Source organism: Nerophis ophidion, linkage group LG16 (genome assembly GCF_033978795.1).
Source record: "Nerophis ophidion isolate RoL-2023_Sa linkage group LG16, RoL_Noph_v1.0, whole genome shotgun sequence".
NCBI classification, from domain to species: Eukaryota; Metazoa; Chordata; class Actinopteri; order Syngnathiformes; family Syngnathidae; genus Nerophis; species Nerophis ophidion.
The window spans coordinates 43,603,467-43,627,707 of NC_084626.1; the positions used below are offsets into that span (position 1 = coordinate 43,603,467).

The 24,241-nt window shown below is 40.7% G+C and overlaps 1 protein-coding gene across 4 annotated transcripts in view; it reads left to right on the top strand.

Annotated features, from left to right (window-relative positions):
• Nucleotides 1-24,241, top strand: part of LOC133535433 (plexin-A1-like) — a 508,851-nt gene that overhangs the window by 264,265 nt on the left and 220,345 nt on the right. For all 4 annotated transcript variants that reach the window (XM_061875266.1, XM_061875268.1, XM_061875267.1 and 1 more), the window contains exons 5-8: nt 11,851-11,951; nt 17,339-17,462; nt 18,652-18,805; nt 21,253-21,352. In XM_061875266.1, the coding sequence (XP_061731250.1) occupies nt 11,851-11,951; nt 17,339-17,462; nt 18,652-18,805; nt 21,253-21,352 (479 nt within the window). The remainder of the gene's footprint in view (nt 1-11,850; nt 11,952-17,338; nt 17,463-18,651; nt 18,806-21,252; nt 21,353-24,241) is intronic.

A 24,241-nucleotide genomic window follows, 5' to 3' on the forward strand; every position in this document is an offset into this window, starting at 1 on the left:
ATCCATCCATCCATCCATCTTTTTCCGCTTATCCGAGGTCGGGTCGCGGGGGCAGCAGCCTAAGCAGGGAAGCCCAGACTTCCCTCTCCCCAGCCACTTCGTCCAGCTCCTCTCAGGGGATCCCAGCCAGCCGGGAGACATAGTCTTCCTAATGTGCCCTGGGTCTTCCCTGTGGCCTCCTACCGGTCGGATGTGCCCAAAACACCTCCCTTGGGGAGGCGTTCAGGTGGCATCCTGACCAGATGCCCGATCCACCTCATCTGGCTCCTCTCCATGTGGAGGGAAAAAAAAAGATTATGAAGCAAAATTTCCCATAGTGGGAAAATGTCAGCTTGAAGTCTGATGGGCAATATAAGCCCATCAACACAGAGAAACGAGTGACAATATCGGGATCACATGATGGCGATAAACAAAAAGTCAACGTCCGAACTTGTTTTTTTCACCTGGGAGGAAAACACACTTTAAAAAGGCTTAATGGCCACATGCGTGGACAGCACATTTTAGCTTTTATTTCCAAAATTGTGTACACTACTGAATTGGGGTCCTATGGCCACTTTAGTGGACACTTATTCTGCCATCTGGTGGTGTCAGAAGAGAAGAACATACAATGGAATTTAGGAAAAAAAAGTGCAAAATTAAGAATAAGCATGTCACTAAACATGAAATACACGTGAAGTGAATTAGTGAATTATATTTATACAGCCCTTTTCTCTAGTGACTCAAAGCGCTTTACATAGTGAAACCCAATATCTAAGTTACATTTAAACCAGTGTGGGTGGCACTGGGAGCAGGTGGGTAAAGTGTCTTGCACAAGGACACAACGGCAGTGACTAGGATGGCGGAAGCGGGAATCAAACCTCAACCGAGCTATGCCGCCCCGTCCTTAAGTACACGTTTGTGTACCTTTGGACTAAGTACATCATATCATAAAATGATTCTTAGTATTTATTCGAATTAGCGTCCAATAAACCCAAATAGCGAAGATAAATAAACAAAGCATGTAAACAAACATTTTGGGCCTTAAGAGGTTACTATTTTCAATATTTATTTAAGTAACATTTTTGCTCACAGAAATTAGTCAAATTTATTTTCTTGGTTATTTATTTAATTTAACAAAGTAATTAACTTCCGATTACAGTACAATGGTAAAAAATTCTACAGGGTGTACACCGTCTTCCGCCCGATTGTAGCTGAGATAGGCTCCAGCGCCCCCCCCCCCATGACCCCGGTAGAAAATGGATGGATTATCCTTCTTTGTGGGGATATTGTTGATTGTCATGTACAGATGTACTTTGTGGACGCCATCTTTGCTCCGCAGTAGTCTTTGCTGTCGTCCAGTATTCTGGTTTTGTTTAATTTATAGTTCAGTTTTAGTTTTGTTCCCCATAGCCTTCCCTAAGCTTCAATGCCCTTTCTTAGGGGCACTCACCTTTCGTTTATTTTTTTGTCCAAGCATTAAATACCTTTTTTTACCTGCACCCTGCCTCCTGCTGTTTTCAATATCTCAATCAATCAACCAATCAATGTTTATTTATATAGCCCTAAATCACAAATGTCTCAAAGGACTGCACAAACCACTACGACTACGACGTCCTCGGAAGAACCCACATAAGGGCAAGGAGAACTCACACCCAGTGGGATGCCAGTGACAATGATGACTATGAGAACTTTGGGGAGGACCTCATATGTGGGCAACCCCCCTCCCCTATGTGGGATGCCAGTGACAATGATGACTCTGAGAACCTTAGAGAGGACCTCATATGTGGGCAACCCCCCTCCCCCCCTCTAGGGGGACCGAAAGCAATGGATGTCGAGCGGGTCTAACATGATCATGTGAGAGTTCAATCCATAGTGGCTCCAACAAAACCGCGAGAGTTCAGTTCAAAGCAGATCCAAGACAGCAGCGATTCCCGTCCTCAGGAAACCATCCCAAGCGGAGTCGGATCAAGCAGCGTAGAGATATCCCAAACCGGTCCATCCTGGGTCCCACTCTGGACAGCCAGTACTTCATCCATGGTCATCGGACCGGACCCCCTCCACAAGGGAGGGGGGGACTATAAAGCAATTAGCTACCAGCTGCCACCTACTGATATGGGAGAGTATTACACGGTTATTCTAGAAAACACCGACACTCAACGACAACACATCATTTGCAGACTACAATTACCGGTTTGCGAGAAACATTTTTTACCTTAAATAGGTGAAATTAGATCATCTCCCACGGCACACTAGATTATATCTCACGGCACATTAGTGGTTGAAAAACACTGCTCTAGAATAACCAACCACAGTTTGCATTATATAATGTTTTACCTTTGGTTTCATCGCACATCAGTTCGTACTAAGTCTGTGTGTGTTCTGGCCGTCGTTCTGTTTATATCCACGTTACTGGTCCGTTGCCAACCTGGTTAGCACATGCTGACATCAAAGCACATAACAAGTCAGCTGGGTGCGTCAATCAGGACTTGACAGCTGGGGAAGTGGATTCAGCTAATCAGTCAGTTTGAAGTAGCTTTAAGATGAATTGACTCCAGTCGTCAAACTGATAAACCTTCGTGGTTAACAAGTAACAGTGGATAAGATCTTGTTAAAATGATTTGCCCCGGGGTAACCTTCTCCAGCTTAGTCTAAACGGGGCCTGAGTGTGGAATTAGTTTCAAAGCGCTTAGAGTACCTTGAAGGTAGAACAGTGCTATACCAGTGATACACACATGAAGGACAAGGGTGTATCCTATTCTCGCAATGAATAACAAAGGGATCTGAGGCGTAAGAAGTTGGTGCTGATCCAAACTGATTTTGTCCGCCTGGGATGAGGACCACGTCTACGGAGATAAGTAGAACACGAAGCCGTCTTCTACAACAATTGATCAATTGAGTCTTGTCTCCCAGACTCTTCCATTGTGTCCACTTCCCAGAAAGGTGTGTATTGTTGTGTGTAACGGAGTCCTTGTCTCGTGCTTGATGTTATCACTTGTAATGGAAGTCTACCCGTCACCAGATAGCTCCGTCTTTCTCGCATCTCCGGCTGTTTTTACTAGACTGAGGAAGACCTGCTGCGAGGGACAGATGTAAGACGGATAGGAAGGTTAATGCCTCCATCTTGCCCTCCTCCTCCTAGAATGGAGTCTCCTGTGGCTTGATGGTGATGAGGTTGGAAGGATGTGCTCCTGACTGATTGTCAACCAACCGGCCTGGTCCTCAGTACAACTAGTGGTCACCCCTCTTCATTTTGACAAGCCTTTTCATTTGTCTCATAGTTTTTGTACAAAATTGTATTTTCTAGTTGTGGTCACACTTTAGTCATCTACACTAATACATTAGTCGACTACATTTGGCAACTCCTCAGCCTTCCCGGTAAGGTCTATTCAAGTGTACTGGAGAGGAGGCTACGCCGGATAGTCAAACCTCGGATTCAGGAGGAACAGTGTGGTTTTCGTCCTGGTCGTGGAACTGTGGACCAGCTCTATACTCTCGGCAGGGTCCTTGAGGGTGCATGGGAGTTTGACCAACCAGTCTACATGTGCTTTGTGGACTTGGAGAAGGCAGTCCTGTGGGGAGTGCTCAGAGAGTATGGGGTAACGGACTGTCTGATTGTGGCGGTCCGCTCCCTGTATGATCAGTGTCAGAGCTTGGTCCGCATTGCCGGCAGTAAGTCGGATTCGTTTCCAGTGAGGGTTGGAGCCCCCCACAAAGCTGCCCTTTGTCACTAATTCTGTTCATAACTGTTATGGACAACATTTCTAGGCAGTCAGGGTGTTGAGGGTATCTGGTCTGGTGGCTGCAGGATTAAGGTCTCTGCTTTTTCCATATTATGTGGTCCTGATGGTTTCATCTGGCCAAGATCCTTAGCTTTCCCTGGAATAATTCGTAGCCAAGTGTGAAGCGACTCCAATTCCGAGTCCATGGTTCTCACCCGGACAAGAGTGGAGTGCCACCTACGGGTTAGGGGAGAGATCTTGCACCAAGTGAAGGAGTTCAAGTACCTCGGAGTCTTGTTCACAAGTGAGGGAAGAGTGGATTGGTGCGGCGTCTTCAGTATTGCGGATGCTGTGTCGTTACGTTGGGGTGAAGAAAGAGCTGAGCCGGAAGGCAAAGCTCTCAATTTACCGACCCGTCTATCTTCGTTACCATCCTCACCTATGGTCATGAGCCTTGGGTCATGACCGAAAGGACAAGATCACGGGTGCAAGCAACCGAAATTAGTTTCCTCCGCCGGGTGGCAGGCCTCTCCTAAGTGTGAAGCGACTCCAATTCCGAGTCCATGGTTCTCACCCAGGAAAAGGGTGGAGTGCCATCTCCGGGGTTAGGGAAGAGATCTTGCCCCAAATGGAGGAGTTTAAGTACCTCAGAGTCTTGTTCACGAGTGAGGGAAGAGTGGATCGTGATGTCGCCAGGCTGATCGGTCTGGCGTCTTTAGTAATGCGGACGCTGTATCGATCCGTTGTGGTGAAGAAGGAGCTGAGCCGGAAGACAAAGCTCTGAATCCACCTCCGGTTTGAAATAATAATAAACATAGCTAACCGAGAGTTGACCTGCTCTCCATGAGTATTTCAGTTTCTATATATTTTGGTGTCTTTTAGGGCTGTCAATATTTCTACATGATTTGATTCTCGATTCATAATTAATACTTTTTAATAACATGTCGGTTCAATGATGAACTACATCCTTCCATTAAATAGATAAAACTCTGATCAATGTTTATGTTACTTCAAAGAAAACTGGTTAAGAAGTAGCCAACACTTAATGGCATGGCACAGTTGGGAGCATGGCGGTGCCAGCAAGCTGAGGGTCCCTGGTTCGACCCCCACCTTCTACCAACCTAGTCACGTCCGTTTGGGTCCTTGAGTAAGACATTTCACCGTTGCTCCTGATGGGTGGGGGTTAGGGCCTTGCCTGGCAGCCCCCGCCATCAGTGTGTGAATGGGTGAATGTGGAAATAGTGTCGAAGCGATTTGAGTACCTTGAAAAAGTCCAGCTTAAGCTTAAGTCTTCTTAATGGATAAAGAAACAGTTCCCGTCTTCTATGTCCTCTACCTTAAACTGTCTGCTCTACTGTATAACAAGAGGCCCGAACAAGGCAGGTCTTTTTTATGTGTGTGCATTTAATAACCAATGAAAAGCTTTACAGGTCCTTAGGGGCTTTTAGGGTGACCGTCAAGAAGCCTGTTAGCCGGACTTTTAAATGCGAGTGATGGCAGCCTGTAAAAAAACAGATTGGAGTGGAAAGTTTAGAGCTAAAAAAAAAGGAGACGTCAATACGGCCAGACTAGAAGCTTTGGGGGGGAAAAAGGAGACTTGACTTACAGGGCGAGATGCCGTTGTAAATAAGAGAGATGGCAAGACCGAGGAGCATCTCGCCTTGGTTTATGAGCTTATTTAGAGGAGTAATGTGGCACTGCTTGGAATTGGCTTTCACTAATAGAGAGATCAGAAGAGAGGACGAGAGGGAGTCCAGGAGCATGTTACTGCAGACATTCCTGGACCAGGGGTCTGCAACATGTCTGGACTAGGGGTTTGCAACATGACTGGACCAGGGGTTTGCAACATGTCTGGACTAGGGGTTTGCAACATGACTGGACCAGGGGTTTGCAACATGTCTGGACCAGGGAGCGGCAACATGTCGAGACCAGGGGTTTGCAACATGTCTGGACCAGGGGTCTGCAACATGACTAGACAAGGGAGCGGCAACATGTCTGGACCAGGGGTCTGCAACATGTCAGGACCAGGGGTCTGCAACATGTCTAGATCAGGGGTCTGCAACATGTCAGGACCAGGGGTCTGCAACATGTCTGGACTAGGGAGCGGCAACATGTCTGGACCAGGGGTCTGCAACATGTCTGGACCAGGGGTCTGCAACATGTCTGGACTAGGGAGCGCCAACATGTCTGGACCAGGGGTCTGCAACATGTCCGGAACCAGGGGTCTGCAACATGTCTGGACCAGGGGTCTGCAACATGTCTGGACCAGGGGTCTGCAACATGTCTGGACTAGGGAGCGGCAACATGTCTGGACCAGGGGTTTGCAACATGTCTGGACCAGGGGTCTGCAACATGTCGAGACCAGGGGTTTGCAACATGTCTGGACCAGGGAGTGGCAACATGTCGAGAGTCTCACACAGGGGTCTGCAACATGACTGGACCAGGGGTCTGCAACATGTCTGGACCAGGGGTCTGCAACATGTTGAGACCAGGGGTTTGCAACATGTCAGGACCAGGGGTCTACAACATGATTGGACCAGGGGTCTGCAACATGTCTGGACCAGGGAGCGGCAACATGTCGAGACCAGTGGTCTGCAACATGACTGGACCAGGGGTCTGCAACATGTCTGGACCAGGGGTCTGCAACATGTCTAGATCCGGGGTCTGCAACATGTCTAGATCCGGGGTCTGCAACATGTCTAGATCCGGGGTCTGCAACATGTCGGGCCCAGGGGTCTGCAACATGTCTGGACCAGGGGTCTGCAACATGTCAGGACCAGGGGTCTGCAACATGTCTGGACCAGGGGTCTGCAACATGTCTGGACCAGGGGTCTGCAACATGCCAGGACCAGGGGTCTGCAACATGTCAGGACCAGGGGTCTGCAACACATCTGGACCAGGGGTCTGCAACATGTCTGGACCAGATACATCAAGCTAACGGGAACAGTGTTGTAACAAACATGCAAGTAATTAATCAGATTGTGTTACCTCTGGTTAATAAAGAGATTGCATTTCAACAAACGGGGTATTGTTTGGATGGCAAGTGTGTCACTGCAATCATTGGTTTGCATGATGTTGCCTCTTCTTATTTGATTTCGAGTTCATTTTAATGCGATACTGCTTGTTCCGCGCTACATCAAGCTATCAAGAACCATGTTGTAACGAACATGAAAGTAATTCATCACAATATGTGTTACTTTAAATGAAATGCTGTCATTATTTTGATGAGGAATATCTTCTTGCTTCTTGCTTTCAGCACACACACACACACACACACACACACACACACACACACACACACACACACACACACACACACACATACATAAATGCTAAACACAGACACACACACTACACATGCACCACTACACACACATGCACACAGAAACACTACACACAGACACACACACTACACACACTCATACACTACACACAGAAACACTACACACAGAAACACACATTAACACGACACACAAACACACACACTACACATGCACCCAATATACACACTACACACAGACACACTTACACACTACACACAAACACACACTACACACAATACACACACTACACACAACCACTACAGACAGACACACCCACTACACACAGGCACATACAGACACGTACCCTACACACAGACACACACACACTACACACATGCACACACTACATACACACACTACACACAATACACACACACTACATACAAAAACACTACACACTACACATGCATCCACTATTCACACTACACACACGCACACACTGCACACAGACACGCACACACACACTACACGCGCTCACACAAACACACTACACATTACCACTACAGACAGACACATACACTACACACAGACACACACACTACACATGCACCCACTATTCACACTACACACACGCACACACTGCACACACACTACACACGCACACACAAACACACTACACATTACCACTACAGACAGACACACACACTACACACAAACACATACAGACACGCACACTACATACACTGCACACAGACACACACACACTACACACATACACACACTACATACACAAACACACACTACACACAGACACACACTATACACAGAAACACTACACACGGACACACACGCTACACATGCACCCGCTACACACATACACAAGCACACACTACACACAGACACACACACAAACACACACACTACACACATACACACTACACATGCACACACCACACATAACCACACAACACACATCACACACAGACATACACACAAACACAGACTATACACATACACATACTACATACACAAGCACACATACACACACTACACACAATTCACACACTATACACAGACACACACTACACAAAGACACACCCAGAAACAGTACATGTAGTCACACACACGCACACACACACACACATACGCACACACAAGCGCACACACAGAACTACTACACACACACACATGTCTCCCAATGTTGTGTGAGGTCAGCTGTCAATCTCAGCACTGTTGCTATGACCACCTGTCATGTGTCCCAGCATGCATTGCGAGGCATCACCTGTGTGTTTAACTGGAAGCTGTCACACACCCACTGGAGCGTGATCCCCGGCAGCACACACACTCCTCTCAGGGGAACACACGCACACACGCACACACACACACACACACACACACACACACACACACACACACACACACACACACACACACACACACACACACAGACAATCTGGCTTATTTAATGGCAATTAGTCATCATTATCCACATGACTGCTCATAGAATCTTCTCTGTGTGGACATCATGTCCTCCATGCAGGTGTAATATAATGTCCTATATGTCCATGCAGGTGTAATATAATGTCCTATATGTCCATGCAGGTGTAATATAATGTCCTATATGTCCATGCAGGTGTAATATAATGTCCTATATGTCCATGCAGGTGTAATATAATGTCCTCCTTGTCCATGCAGGTGTAATATAATGTCCTATATGTCCATGCAGGTGTAATATAATGTCCTATATGTCCATGCAGGTGTAATATAATGTCCTATATGTCCATGCAGGTGTAATATAATGTCCTATATGTCCATGCAGGTGTAATATAATGTCCTTTATGTCCATGCAGGTGTAATATAATGTCCTATATGTCCATGCAGGTGTAATATAATGTCCTTTATGTCCATGCAGGTGTAATATAATGTCCTATATGTCCATGCAGGTGTAATATAATGTCCTATATGTCCATGCAGGTGTAATATAATGTCCTATATGTCCATGCAGGTGTAATATAATGTCCTATATGTCCATGCAGGTGTAATATAATGTCCTATATGTCCATACAGGTGTAATATAATGTCCTATATGTCCATGCAGGTGTAATATAATGTCCTTTATGTCCATGCAGGTGTAATATAATGTCCTATATGTCCATGCAGGTGTAATATAATGTCCTATATGTCCATGCAGGTGTAATATAATGTCCTATATGTCCATGCAGGTGTAATATAATGTCCTATATGTCCATGCAGGTGTAATATAATGTCCTTTATGTCCATGCAGGTGTAATATAATGTCCTATATGTCCATGTAGGTGTAATATAATGTCCTATATGTCCATGCAGGTGTAATATAATGTCCTTTATGTCCATGCAGGTGTAATATAATGTCCTCCTTGTCCATGCAGGTGTAATATAATGTCCTCCATGCAGGTGTAATATAATGTCCTCCATGTCCATGCAGGTGTAATATAATATCCTCCATGCAGGTGTAATATAATGTCCTATATGTCCATGCAGGTGTAATATAATGTCCTCCATGCAGGTGTAATATAATGTCCTATATGTCCATGCAGGTGTAATATAATGTCCTCCATGCAGGTGTAATATAATGTCCTCCATGTCCATGCAGGTGTAATATAATGTCCTCCATGCAGGTGTAATATAATGTCCTCCATGCAGGTGTAATATAATGTCCTCCATGGAGGTGTAATATAATATCCTATATGTCCATGCAGGTGTAATATCATGTCCTCCATGCAGGTGTGATATCATGTCCTCCATGCAGGTGTGATAGCATGTCCTCATGCAGGTGTGATATCATGTCCTCCATGCAGGTGTGATAGCATGTCCTCATGCAGGTGTGATATCATGTCCTCCATGCAGGTGTAATATAATGTCCTCCATGTCCATGCAGGTGTAATATAATGTCCTCATGCAGGTGTAAAATAATGTCCTCCATGTCCATGCAGGTGTAATATAATGTCCTCCATGCAGGTGTAATATAATGTCCTCCATGGAGGTGTAATATAATATCCTATATGTCCATGCAGGTGTAATATCATGTCCTCCATGCAGGTGTGATATCATGTCCTCCATGCAGGTGTGATAGCATGTCCTCATGCAGGTGTGATATCATGTCCTCCATGCAGGTGTGATAGCATGTCCTCATGCAGGTGTGATATCATGTCCTCCATGCAGGTGTAATATAATGTCCTCCATGTCCATGCAGGTGTAATATAATGTCCTCCATGCAGGTGTAAAATAATGTCCTCCATGTCCATGCAGGTGTAATATAATGTCCTCCATGCAGGTGTAATATAATGTCCTCCTTGTCCATGCAGGTGTAATATAATGTCCTCCATGCAGGTGTAAAATAATGTCCTCCATGTCCATGCAGGTGTAATATAATGTCCTCCATGCAGGTGTAATATAATGTCCTATATGTCCATGCAGGTGTAATATAATGTCCTATATGTCCATGCAGGTGTAATATAATGTCCTATATGTCCATGCAGGTGTAATATAATGTCCTCCATGTCCATGCAGGTGTAATATAATGTCCTATATGTCTATGCAGGTGTGATATAATGTCCTATATGTCCATGCAGGTGTAATATAATGTCCTCCATGCAGGTGTAATGTAATGTCCTATATGTCCATGCAGGTGTAATATAATGTCCTATATGTCCATGCAGGTGTAATATAATGTCCTATATGTCCATGCAGGTGTAATATAATGTCCTCCATGCAGGTGTAATATAATGTCCTATATGTCCATGCAGGTGTAATATAATGTCCTATATGTCCATGCAGGTGTAATATAATGTCCTATATGTCCATGCAGGTGTAATATAATGTCCTATATGTCCATGCAGGTGTAATATAATGTCCTATATGTCCATGCAGGTGTAATATAATGTCCTCCATGCAGGTGTAATGTAATGTCCTATATGTCCATGCAGGTGTAATATAATGTCCTATATGTCCATGCAGGTGTAATATAATGTCCTACATGTCCATGCAGGTGTAATATAATGTCCTCCATGCAGGTGTAATATAATGTCCTATATGTCCATGCAGGTGTAATATAATGTCCTATATGTCCATGCAGGTGTAATATAATGTCCTCTATGTCCATGCAGGTGTAATATAATGTCCTCTATGTCCATGCAGGTGTAATATAATGTCCTATATGTCCATGCAGGTGTAATATCATGTCCTATATGTCCATGCAGGTGTAATATAATGTCCTATATGTCCATGCCGGTGTAATATAATGTCCTATATGTCCATGCCGGTGTGATACAATGTCCTATATGTCCATGCAGGTGTAATACAATGTCCTATATGTCCATGCAGGTGTAATACAATGTCCTATATGTCCATGCAGGTGTAATATAATGTCCTATATGTCCATGCAGGTGTAATATAATGTCCTATATGTCCATGCAGGTGTAATATAATGTCCTATATGTCCATGCAGGTGTAATATAATGTCCTATATGTCCATGCAGGTGTAATATAATGTCCTATATGTCCATGCAGGTGTAATATAATGTCCTATATGTCCATGCAGGTGTAATATAATGTCCTATATGTCCATGCAGGTGTAATATAATGTCCTATATGTCCATGCAGGTGTAATATAATGTCCTATATGTCCATGCAGGTGTAATATAATGTCCTATATGTCCATGCAGGTGTAATATAATGTCCTATATGTGCATGAAGGTGTAATATAATGTCCTATATGTCCATGCAGGTGTAATATAATGTCCTATATGTCCATGCAGGTGTAATATAATGTCCTATATGTCCATGCAGGTGTAATATAATGTCCTATATGTCCATGCAGGTGTAATATAATGTCCTATATGTCCATGCAGGTGGTGATGGTTCCAGTGGAGAGCTGTGAGCAGTACAGCACGTGTGGGGAGTGTCTCGGCTCCCGGGACCCTCACTGTGGTTGGTGTGTCCTCCACAATGTGTAAGAACTACTCACACACTCATCATTTTATGAACATGTCCCGTCCTTGCCGTCACAACTAAATACATCACTTTGCTGTCATAGCATCTATTTCAGGGGTCACCAACCTTTTTGAAACTAAGAGCTACTTCTTGGGTACTGATTAATGCGAAGGGCTCCCAGTTTGATACACACTTCATTAAATTGCCAGAAATAGCCAATTTGCTCAATTGACCTTTAACTCTGTTGTTATTAATAATTAATTATGTTTATCTTAGTGGAAACACTGATCATCTTAATGATTTCTCACAATAAATATATATAGAAATAGATTAATATAAAAAAATAGGGTATTTCTGTCTGTCATTCCGTCGTACGTTTTTTTTTCTTCTACGGAAGGTTTTTTGTAGAGAATAAATGATGAAAAAAAAAATTAATTGAATGGTTTAAAAGAGGAGAAAACAGGAAAAAAAATGAAAATTCAACATAGTTGAAACATAGTTTATCTTCAATTTCGACTCTTTAAAATTCAAAATTCAGCCGAAAAAAAGAAGAGAAAAACTAGCTATTTCGAATCTTTTTGAAAAAAAAATTATGGAACATCATTAGTCATTTTTCCTGATTAAGATTAATTTTATAATTTTGATGACATGTTTTAAATAGGTTAAAATCCAATCTGCACTTTGTTAGAATATATAACAAATTGGACCAAGCTATATTTCTAACAAAGACAAATCATTATTTCCTCTAGATTTTCCAGAACAAAAATTTTAAAAGAAATTCAAAAGACTTTGAAGGAAGATTTAAATTAGATTTTCTAAATTTGCCAGAATAATTTTTCTGCATGTTAATCATAATGAGTTTGAAGACATATTTCACAAATATTCTTTGTCGAAAAAACAGAAGCTAAAATGAATAATTAAATAAAAATTTATTTATTATTCTTTACAATAAAAACAATACATTTACTGGAACATTGATTTAAATTGTCAGGAAAGAAGAGGAAGGAATTTAAAAAGTAAAAAGGTATATGTGTTTAAAAATCCTAAAATAGTTTTTAAGGTTGTATTTTTCCTCTAAAATTGTCTTTCTGAAAGTTAGAAGAAGCAAAGTAAAAAAATAAATGAATTTATTTAAACAAGTGAAGACCAAGTCTTTAAAATATTTTCTTGGATTTTCAAATTCTATTTGAGTTTTGTCTCTCTTAGAATTAAAAATGTCCAGCAAAGCGAGACCAGCTTGCTAATAAATAAATACAATTTTAAGAATAGAGGCAGCTCACTGGTAAGTGCTGCTATTTGAGCTATTTTTAGAACAGGCCAGCGGGCGACTCATCTGGTCCTTACGGGCGACCTGGTGCCCGCGTTGGTGACCCCTGATCTATTCGGTGTAATAGCTTCTCTTTGGTGTTATAGCGTCTGTTTGGTGTTATAGCACCTCTTTGGTGTAATAGCATATCTTTGGTGTTATAGCGTCTATTTGGTGTTATTGCGTCTCTTTGGTATAATAGCATTTCTTTGGTGTAATAGCATCTCGTTGGTGTTATAGCACCTCTTTGGTGTTATAGCAGCTCTTTGGTGTAATAGCATTTCTATGGTGTTATAGCATCTCTTTGGTGTAATAGCGTCTCTTTGGTGTTATACCGTCTGTTTAGTGTTATAGCACCTCTTTGGTGTAATAGCATATCTTTGGTGTTATAGCGTCTATTTGGTGTTATTGCGTCTCTTTGGTGTTATGGCATCTCTTTGGTGTTGTTGCATATTTTTGGTGTTATAGCATCTCTTTGGTGTTATAGCATCTCGTTGGTGTTATAGCACCTCTTTGGTGTTATAGCAGCTCTTTGGTGTAATAGCATTTCTATGGTGTTATAGCATCTCTTTGGTGTTATACCGTCTGTTTGGTCTTATGGCATCTCTTTGGTGTTGTTGCATATTTTTGGTGTTATAGCATCTCTTTGGTGTAATAGCGTCTCTTTGGTGTAATAGCGTCTTTTTGGTGTTATAGCGTCCATTTGGTGCTATAGCACCTCTTTGGTGTTATAGCATATTTTTGGTTTCATAGCGTCTATTATGTGTTATAGCACCTCTTTGGTGTTGTAGCATCTCCTGGCGTGTTAATTAAACCTGCAAGACTCGTCGCCAAGCACAAGCGCTCCATGGTTAAAACGCCAACGTCATGACGGGTGTGAAAAAACAAAAACAAAAAAAGCTGCCATTGGGCCACGTCTTCACGACGCCACTGAGCCCCCCCCTCCCCCCATACACCCCCACCCCCCCACCCCCTAATTGTGCAGCCAAATCTGGCAAAGAGCCCGCAGACAAAATAGGGAAATATTAATAGGCAAACTATTTATAAGCCCTCATTTCAGGCCTCCGGTGCCTTTAGCCACATCTTATTAATAGTCCTGCTACTTACACACACACACATACACACACACACACACACACACACACACACACACACACACACACACACACAAACACACACATGTTGTCAGGGGAGCTGGTGCACGCCAAATGAGCGCCGCGAGTACACTAAGTAAATGAGCGTATTGGGTGGGGGGAGGGATGGGGAGGGGGGCAGTTAGCATGTTTTCCAGCCTGCCGCTAATTGTCAGTCCTTCACAGCCCCCCAAACCCCCCCAACCCCCGACCACCACCACCGGGACCAGTGCTTGTTGGTGCCGAGGTGCAGCCTAATGCATTATGAATAGCTAATAATAAAAGTGCTGCCGTGTGATAGAAAATAGGAAATTGCTGACCCCTTTCCCATTAAATTGTAGGTTTTTTTGTTGTTGTTTTTTTACGGCTGGGGGGGTGGGAAACTTTAACGGTTGCCGATAGATCTGCTGACACCTTGCAGTTGCCGTGTGCACGCTCATAAGTGTTTGGTGCACCGCTTATAACAGGGGTGTCCACACCTTTTTCCACAGAGGAAAAAATTAAGCATGCATTGGGGGGCATTTTGATATTTTTCATTTTCAGACCATAACAAAATATATGGATTTTCTTTATTTTTCTTAGGGCTCCTGGGGAGTATAGAGGGTCTCAGTCACTAAAATGTTAAAAAGAAGTCATACTATTATTATTTTTTATTTATTTAATGCTTACAATAAATCTCTATAGCAACTTGAGGTTGTATGCCTTTTTCTGACAAAGACAACTTTGTTTTTATAGTAAAACTAAAATATGCAGTACTTAGATCAGGGGTCGGGAACCTTTTTGGTTAGGAGAGCCAAGAAGCAAAATATTTTAAAATATATTTCCGTGAGAGCCATATAATATTTTTTTAACACTGAACACAACTAAACGCGTGCATTTTTAAGTAAGATCAATAATAAGTCTCATATTCTTCGTAATAACATTGTTATTCTGGAGCTAACTGTGGAGGGGCGTGGCCTGCGGGCCTGCAGCGAAGCGGGGTGTTGCCAGGATCGGCCTCGAAATCAGCGACAGGTGCGTAAATTCCCCAGTTTGGCCTTGTTATCTAATCACCTGTCGCTCTGTTTATAAGTAGCAGCCAGGAGGAAAGATGGGGTTTGGGGCTGGAGCCAGAGCGCGAGCAAGAACGAAAGAGAACAAGACACTTGCCGGGAAGCAACTGAGAGACTTATTGAAAAATGAAACAATACTGTAACCCTAAAACGGGCTCTCATGTCGGTGCTTGGTGGTCTGAAGAACCCCCAGGAGGGCAAGCCCAACACTAACCAATAATAAATAAATTACTTCTTACCCTTAATGCAACTTTTTGCACAAGTGCGGTAGAAAAAAGGATGGATGGATTCAAATGCATGAGCATGTTTTATATTATGAACGTTATTTTTAACACTGTGATTACAAGTGGAATTATTCAATACTTATTGTCTTAAGCAATGTCAGCTCAGATTTATCCGAGAGCCAGATGCAGTCATCAAAAGAGCCACATCTGGCTCGCGAGCCATAGGTTCCCTACGCCTGATTTAGAAGGATGGATAGATAGTACTTTATTGTTCCCAAACGCCCCCCCACACACACACACATCGCCCCACCCACCTCAACCGACGCATGAAGGGGGGTGGGCGGGGGTGTATATTATTGCCCGGAAGAGTTAGGGCTGCATGGGATTCTGGGTATCTGTTCTGTTGTGTTTTTTGTGTTATTGTGCCGATGTTCTCCCGAAATGTGTTTGTCATTCTTGTTTGGTGCGGGTTGTTCACAGTCTGGCGCATATTTGTAACAGTGTTAAACTTGTTTGGACGGCCACTTTCAGTGTGACATGTATGGCTGTTGACCAAGTATGCCTTGCATTCACCGACGTATGTCATATTACAGAAAAAAACTGTAAAATTCTTAGTATGAGCAGAAACCTTTATATAACAGTCTACATATATTATTCAACTTGAATGAAAAAATACACACAAATATTAAAAAATTGACTTTTGTATAACAAGCTTCATATTTAATGAAAGTAAATTACTGTGTTTTAACATGACTTTGAAAGTAATTTAAGAAAATAGAAAATGCTATGTATGATTAATTTATTTTTCTGTAAAAAAAAATAGTAATATACATAGTTTGTTATCCATCCATCCTCTTCCGCTTATCCAAGGTCGGGTCGCGGGGGCTGCAGCCTAAGCAGGGAAGCCCAGACTTCCCTCTCCCCAGCCACATAGTTTGTCATTACTGGCACATTACTTAAAATAACAGGCGGATTGTTTATTTACAGATAATGTCTTAAATTTTACAGTTTTATAACATATTTAAAAAAAGAAAAAGAGAAATTACTGTAGAAATTTAGAGTAAATTAACCTTAAAAATAGGATGAAGGTACTTTTAAGGCAGTGGTCCCCAACCTTTTTGCATCCGCGAACCGGTCAACGCTTAATAATTTGTCCCGTGCCCTTGTGGGGGGGGGGGGGGGGGGGGTAATTATATATATATATATATATATATATATATATATATATATATATATATATATATATATATATATATATTTTTTTTTTTTTTTCCTTTGTCATGAAAAAGGGACGTTTTTGTCATGAAAAGGGGAGTTTTTTTTGGGTTGGTGCACTAACTGTAAGTGTATATTGTGTTTTTTATGTTGATTTAATAAAAAAAATACATATATATTCTTTTAAATAAAAATGAATTAAACATTATTCTGCGTCCGCGGCTCGGTGGTTGGCGACCACTGTTTTAAGGGACAATGATCTGATTCACTCACATCGTCCGCAAGAAGGCAGCTAGTACGCAGCATCCATTAAAGTTCATGTGAACACACTCCACAATGCGATGCTTGGATGAATTCATGAGGTCTGGCGTTCATGGGGTCTGGCGGGCCCTAGTTTGGACACCCCAGCTGTAAATGATTGCCATTAAATGCAAATGTAACACCGGTCTCTCTCTCTCTTTGCTTTGTTTCTCAAGATGCTCACGAAAGGACCGTTGCGAACGAGCGAGGGAACCTCAGCGGTTCGCCACAGACCAGCGGCAGTGTGTGCAGCTCACCGTTCAGCCTAAAAACATCTCTGTCACCATGTCTGAAGTACAGGTAGGCTTGATGTGCCTTTTGTCCAACTTGACCACACCATCTGTATGAACTCTGTCCAAAGTATCTTTAAGATGACACAGTCCACTTGTAACATTAAATAGTTTGTAACTGAACAAGCAGTGGCACTATGTTTTAAAAAGTAGTTTATCGCTAGGAACGTATCAAAAGATCTAGAACAGGGGTCACCAGGTCGCCCGTAAGGACCAGATGAGTCGCCCCCTGGGCTGTTCTAAAAATAGCTCAAATAGCAGCACTTACCAGTGAGCTGCCTCTATTTTTTTTTAAATTGTATTTATTTACTAGCAAGCTGGTCTCGCTTTGCTCAACATTTTTAATTCTAAGAGAGACAAAACTCAAATAGAATTTGAAAATCCAAGAAAATATTTTAAAGACTTGTTTAAATAAATTCATTTATTTTTTTTTACTTTGCTTCTTATAACTTTCAGAAAGAGAATTCTAGAGAAAAAATACAACCTTAAAAATGATTTTTGGATTTTTAAACACCTATAACTTTTTACCTTATAAATTCCTTTCTCTTCTTTCCTGACAATTTAAATCAATGTTCAAGTATATATTTTTTTCTTATTGTAAAGAATAATAAATACATTTTAATTGAATTCTTCATTATAGCTTCTGTTTTTTTCGACGAAGAATATTAGTGAAATATTTCTTCAAACTTATTATGATTAAAATTCCCCAAAAAATATTCTGGCAAATCTACAAAATCTGTAAAATCAAATTTAAATCTTATTTCAAAGTCTTTTGAATTTCTTTTAAAATTTTTGTTCTGGAAAATCCAGAAGAAATAATGATTTGTCTTTGTTAGAAATATAGCTTGGTCCAGTTTGTTACATATTCTAACTCAATGGGCGACAACTACAGACTCAGTCGACTTAACTTGCATTTGTGGACTGAGAGAAAAGCAGAGTAACAAAACAACAGTAAACATGCAGACTCAGGGCGAGACGAGAGAACAGAATTAAACCCCCAGGCTGCGGCCCAGACGGGCTGACCACATAAACACCCTTTTGCGTTTGGGCACGATAATTATAATATCTGCACACGTTCCCTATTTCTGGTTGCATGTGGTCGTGTACCTCCGCCAGCACCCATTATGTCATATCTTCTAACCATCCATGTACACGTGTCCTTCCATTGATCTTGTGCTGATTGCCTCTCTCTCTCCTAGCTGGTCCTGCAGGCTGCTAATGTTCCTGACTTGGCAGCGGGGGTCAACTGCTCCTTCGAGGACTACGTGGAGACGGAGGGAATAATCCAAGGCGGGTACATTTACTGCCTGTCTCCCTCTGCCCGTGACGTCATCCCCATCACACGGAATAAAGGTATGCTCGGCAAAGCCATGAAGTCGTGCAAGGTGGTGTGGATGGAATTAACTGTGGTATATTTCACCAAACTATTTGTTCACTTTGAGACGTCACAATATTTAATAAGGAATCTGTCCCATCTTCATTTTAAATATCTGACACTATAATTGCTGCAACTTTAAGTCAATGACCATTAATTGCACTTTGAAGTGTACACAATGCATCATTTAATAATAAACAACCTTTCCCGCTCATGGCGCAAAAAAACTAACGCACAATTTGACAGACATGGTCACACAAATCCAGCCTGCTCACACAAATTTGTGGAAATTATAAACAAATAAAATGTCCAAGCACAACATAGAATTCAAAATGACACCCATTTAAGTCCATTAGAGTGCATGATGGGAAACATGTAAAACACTCTCCACACTAATCTGTTTGGCACATTTTAGCTTCTTGATATTTCTGATTGATTACAAAACTTTAACAAGGTCGTCATGGAAGTAAACAAAGTAGGAGTACGACTTTCACATACTCTTAATGTCCAATTATATTAATTATATATAATTTGATTAATATATACTGTCTATATATATATATATATATATATATATATATATGTATATGTATATACACACATATATATACACATATACATATATATTTGTAAATATATATATTTGTATATATATATATATTTGTATATATATATATATGTGTGTGTATATATATATATATATATGTATAATATATGTATATATATATGTATACATATGTATAATATATATATATATATGTATGTATATATATATATATAAATATATATATATATATATACATATGTATTATATATATATATATGTATGTAAACATGTATGTATATATATATATATATATATATCTATGTATGTATATATATATATATATGTATGTATATGTATGTATGTATATATATATATATATATATATATATATATATATATATATACATACATATATATACACATATATATACATATATATTTGTATATATATATATGTATATATATGTGTGTATGTATATATATATATATATATATATATATATATATATATATATATACATATATATATATATATATACATATGTATAATATATATATGTGTGTATACATGTATGTATATGTATGCATATATATATATGTACATATATATATATTTGTAAATATATATATGTATATATATTTGTGTGTATATATATACATATGCATAATATACATGTATGTAAACATGTATATATATATATATATATATATATAATATATATATATATATATATATATATATATAATTTTGTTTTAAAACATTTAAAACACATCCTTGTGGTTTAGATCAGTGATTTTTAACCACTGTGCCATGAGATATTGACTGGTGTGCCGTGGGAAACTTTGCAACTTCCCCTAATTGGACCCCAAAAAATATTTTTTTGCAAAACCATCCATTCATTTTCTACCACTTGTCCCTTTTTGGGTCGGGGGGGGAGAAGGAACTCGGCAGGAGAACCATGTAATACTCCATGTCAGTAGGTGGCAGCAGGTAGTTCTTTGCTTTGTAGAAGTCTGGAAAGCGTCAAGGATGGTTTGTTGTGATCCCAACATGCAGAGCACAGCAGTGTGCAGGTAAAACGGTATGCGATGATTAAACCAAAAAAATCAACAAAAGGAAAAGGCCCTGAAGCTTAGAGAGGACTATGCAAAACAAAAGCAAAACTGAACTTGCTACAAGGTAAACAAAAACAGAATGCTGGACGACAGCAAACACTTACAGCGTGTGGCGCAGAGATGGCGTCCACAAAGTACAATGTTCCACAAAGAAGATTAGCAACAACTTACGTAGTCTTGCTTGCTAACACAAAGCAGGTCAGGCAATAGCACTCAAATGAAGGCGTGGAACTGCTACAGGAAAAAACAGAACAGGAAGGAAACGTCTTCAAAATAAGAGCGCAAGACAGGAACTAAAGCAGGAAAACAACAACAGACTCAAAATAAGGCAAGGCAACCTGGTGGAGTTTCATTTTTTGACCTTTTCTGCTGGTGGTGTTCCTCCGTATTTTCTTTATCAAAAAAATGTTTAGATACTGGACAAGCTTTGGTGTAAATATTGCCAAAACAGTCACGTTTCTGACTTACTTCCCAGATGTTTGTGTGGGAAGGCTTTCCAGATTGCAAATGAAACCACACACCGCCCTCTCCAAAAGTATCCAAATGTATCTCTTAAAAATGTACACTGTTAAAAATGTATCTTTAAGGCAGATTCACCGCTATTTTTACCGAAATACGCTCCAAAATACATTAAAAAATTACTCAGATTCACCCGGTCACAACATCAGGTCAATGCATGAACCTTTTGATTTGATGAACCACATTTGTAAGTCCGAAAAGACAAAATCCTGTGTCGTCTTGACTTCTTCTTCTTCTGTCCAGGTGACAAGCGGGTGGTGAAGCTCTATCTTAAGTCCAAAGAAACCGGAAGGAAGTTTGCCAGTGTGGATTTTGTCTTCTACAACTGCAGCGTCCACCACTCGTAAGTTGCTACAATTTTTTTCTAGCTGCCCTAAGTGACTTTCATCGTATATTTTCATTACTTTTGGGACAATACATTGACTTCGAACTAGTGGACTGGCCTGAGGGGTCTGTGTCGATCTCACTGGCACTTAGAGACTTTGAGGAGCCACACCATAAAAAACTACAAATGTCCAACTCAAATACAGAGTGGGACACAATTTAAAACTGATCAAAGCCGCGGGCTAAGGTTAAACAAATGAACCTTTTAATAGGGACCCAAACAAGTTTTGCCCGAACGCCTCAGTAGGGACCGGTGGGAAGCCACGGGAAGACCCAGGACACTTTGGGAAGACTATGTCTCCCGGCTGGCCTGGGAACGCCTCGGGACGGAGTGGTTAAGGAGAGGGAAGTCTGGGCTTCCCTGCTTAGGCTGCTGCCCCGCGACCTGACCTCGGAAAAGTGGAAGAAAATATCAATGGCATATCAAATAAAAATTGAAGGCCTCTTTTCAATTTGCGGCCTTTTGAGGTAAATCAAAATAAACTTTCTCCACAGGGATAAATAAATAAAATAACAATAATTGAATGAATCAAACATTCAATCCTTGAAGTAGCAAGAGAAAGTGCACAAATACAACGTTAATTATTGATCAGTTTGCTACATTGATTCGCTTTAACACTGAATACGGAACAAGCCACGCTTATATAACTTAATAGTGCAAAGTCAACTTTTAAAAAACAAACTAAAAAATTAAAGCTGCAAGCAGCGTTGGTCGGGTCCGCCTTTGGCTGCTGCCGCCGCTACTCAAGCCCTGGTCTAAGTCAGACCAACATAGAGGTTTTTATTTCATGTCTCTACGACATTCTAACAGAAGTTACATGCAGTTTTATCTGTTTTTTTTCCTGGGGGGCGCTAGAGCGCAATTTAGATTTTTAGGGTTTGGTTTTTTACTAGATGGCAATTTTCGCCAGTCCTGATGTGTGTGTAAAATTTGGTGAGTTTTAAAGCATGGTAAGGGGGTCAAATTACAGATCGGCGTTTCTGGATGTTGTTGATAAATGGCTTTGGCTTTGTATTGTAGAGCTTTAACTTGCACTTTGAAGCATTTTAAAGGGGTCAAATTACAGCTCAAAGAGGCAAAAATGACATTTTTTAGGTAACTTTGCGCAGGGGTTCTTTGAAGGCGCGTAAAGTCAAAACCGGAGAGGTAATCAAAACTCTGTTCTATACTTTTAATCAGAAGGGTTCAATCTCTCTCCTGTGCGAGTTTGAAGCCGAAATGACAAACGCGCTCATAGGAGATAACGAAATTTTGAGTATTCCGATTTGTTTTTTTCAGTATATCGCAATTTTCGCCAGTCCTGATGTGTGTGCCACGTTTGCTGAGTTTTGAAGCACTTTAAGGGGGTGAAATTACAGCTCAGAGGCAAAAATTGCATTTTTTTGCTAAAATTTAGCTTTGAATTGTTTTTTGCAAAATTTTGGTTGACTTTTGCCCTAGAAAGTAAAATTATGAAATCTAGGTCTAAGTCAACCCTACATAGAGGTTTTTTTTCATGTCTCTACGACATTGCTCACAGAGGTTACAAGCAGTCTGTTGTTTTTTTTTTCCTGGGGGACGCTAGAGCGCAATTTAGATTTTTAGGGTTTGGTTTTTTACTAGATGGCAATTTTCGCCAGTCCTGATGTGTGTGTAAAATTTGGTGAGTTTTAAAGCATGGTAAGGGGGTCAAATTACAGATCGGCGTTTCTGGATGTTGTTGATAAATGGCTTTCGCTTTGTATAGTAGAGCTTTAACTTGCACTTTGAAGCATTTTAAAGGGGTCAAATTACAGCTCAAAGAGGCAAAAATGACATTCTTTAGGTAACTTTGCGCAGGGGTTCTTTGAAGGCGCGTAAAATCAAAACCGGAGAGGTTATCAGAACTCTGTTCTATACTTTTAATCAGAAGGGTTCAATCTCTCTCCTGTGCGAGTTTGAAGCCGAAACGACAAACGCGCTCATAGGAGATAACGAAATTTTGAGTATTGGGATTTGTTTTTTTCAGTATATCGCAATTTTCGCCAGTCCTGATGTGTGTGCCAAGTTTGCTGAGTTTTGAAGCATTTTAAGGGGGTGAAATTACAACTCAAAGAGGCCAAAATTGCATTTTTTTGCGAAAATTTAGCTTTGAATTGGTTTTTGCAAAATTTTGGTTGACTTTTTCCCTAGAAAGTAAAATTATGAAATCTAGGTCTAAGTCAGCCCTACATAGAGGTTTTTGTTTCATGTCCCTACGACATTGCTAACGGAAGTTACAAGCAGTCTGTTGTTGTTTTTTCCTGGGGGGGCGCTAGAGCGCAATTTAGATTTTTAGGGTTTGGTTTTTTATTAGATGGCAATTTTCGCCAGTCCTGATGTGTGTGTAAAATTTGGTGAGTTTTAAAGCATGGTAAGGGGGTCAAATTACAGATCGGCGTTTCTGGATGTTGTTGATAAATGGCTTTCGCTTTGTATAGTAGAGCTTTAACTTGCACTTTGAAGCATTTTAAAGGGGTCAAATTACAGCTCAAAGAGACAAGAATGACATACATAGAGGTTTTTGTTTCATGTCTCTACGACATTGCTAACGGAAGTTACAAGCAGTCTGTTGTTTTTTTTTTCCTGGGGGGCGCTAACGCGCAATTTTGATTTTTGGGGTTTGGTTGCCTAGTAAGTTGGGCTGCCGCTCCCTACCGACGTGTGTGTAAAATTTGGTGAGTTTTGAAGCATGTTAAGGGGGTCAAATTACAGTGCATAGGTGCGGAATAATAATAATAAAGAAAGAATAAAACGCACCAGTTTCAATATTGTCTTTGTGGACCCTAAATATATTAATTTAATATATAGTATATTAAATAAAAATGTTATTAAAAAAAAGGAATGCCT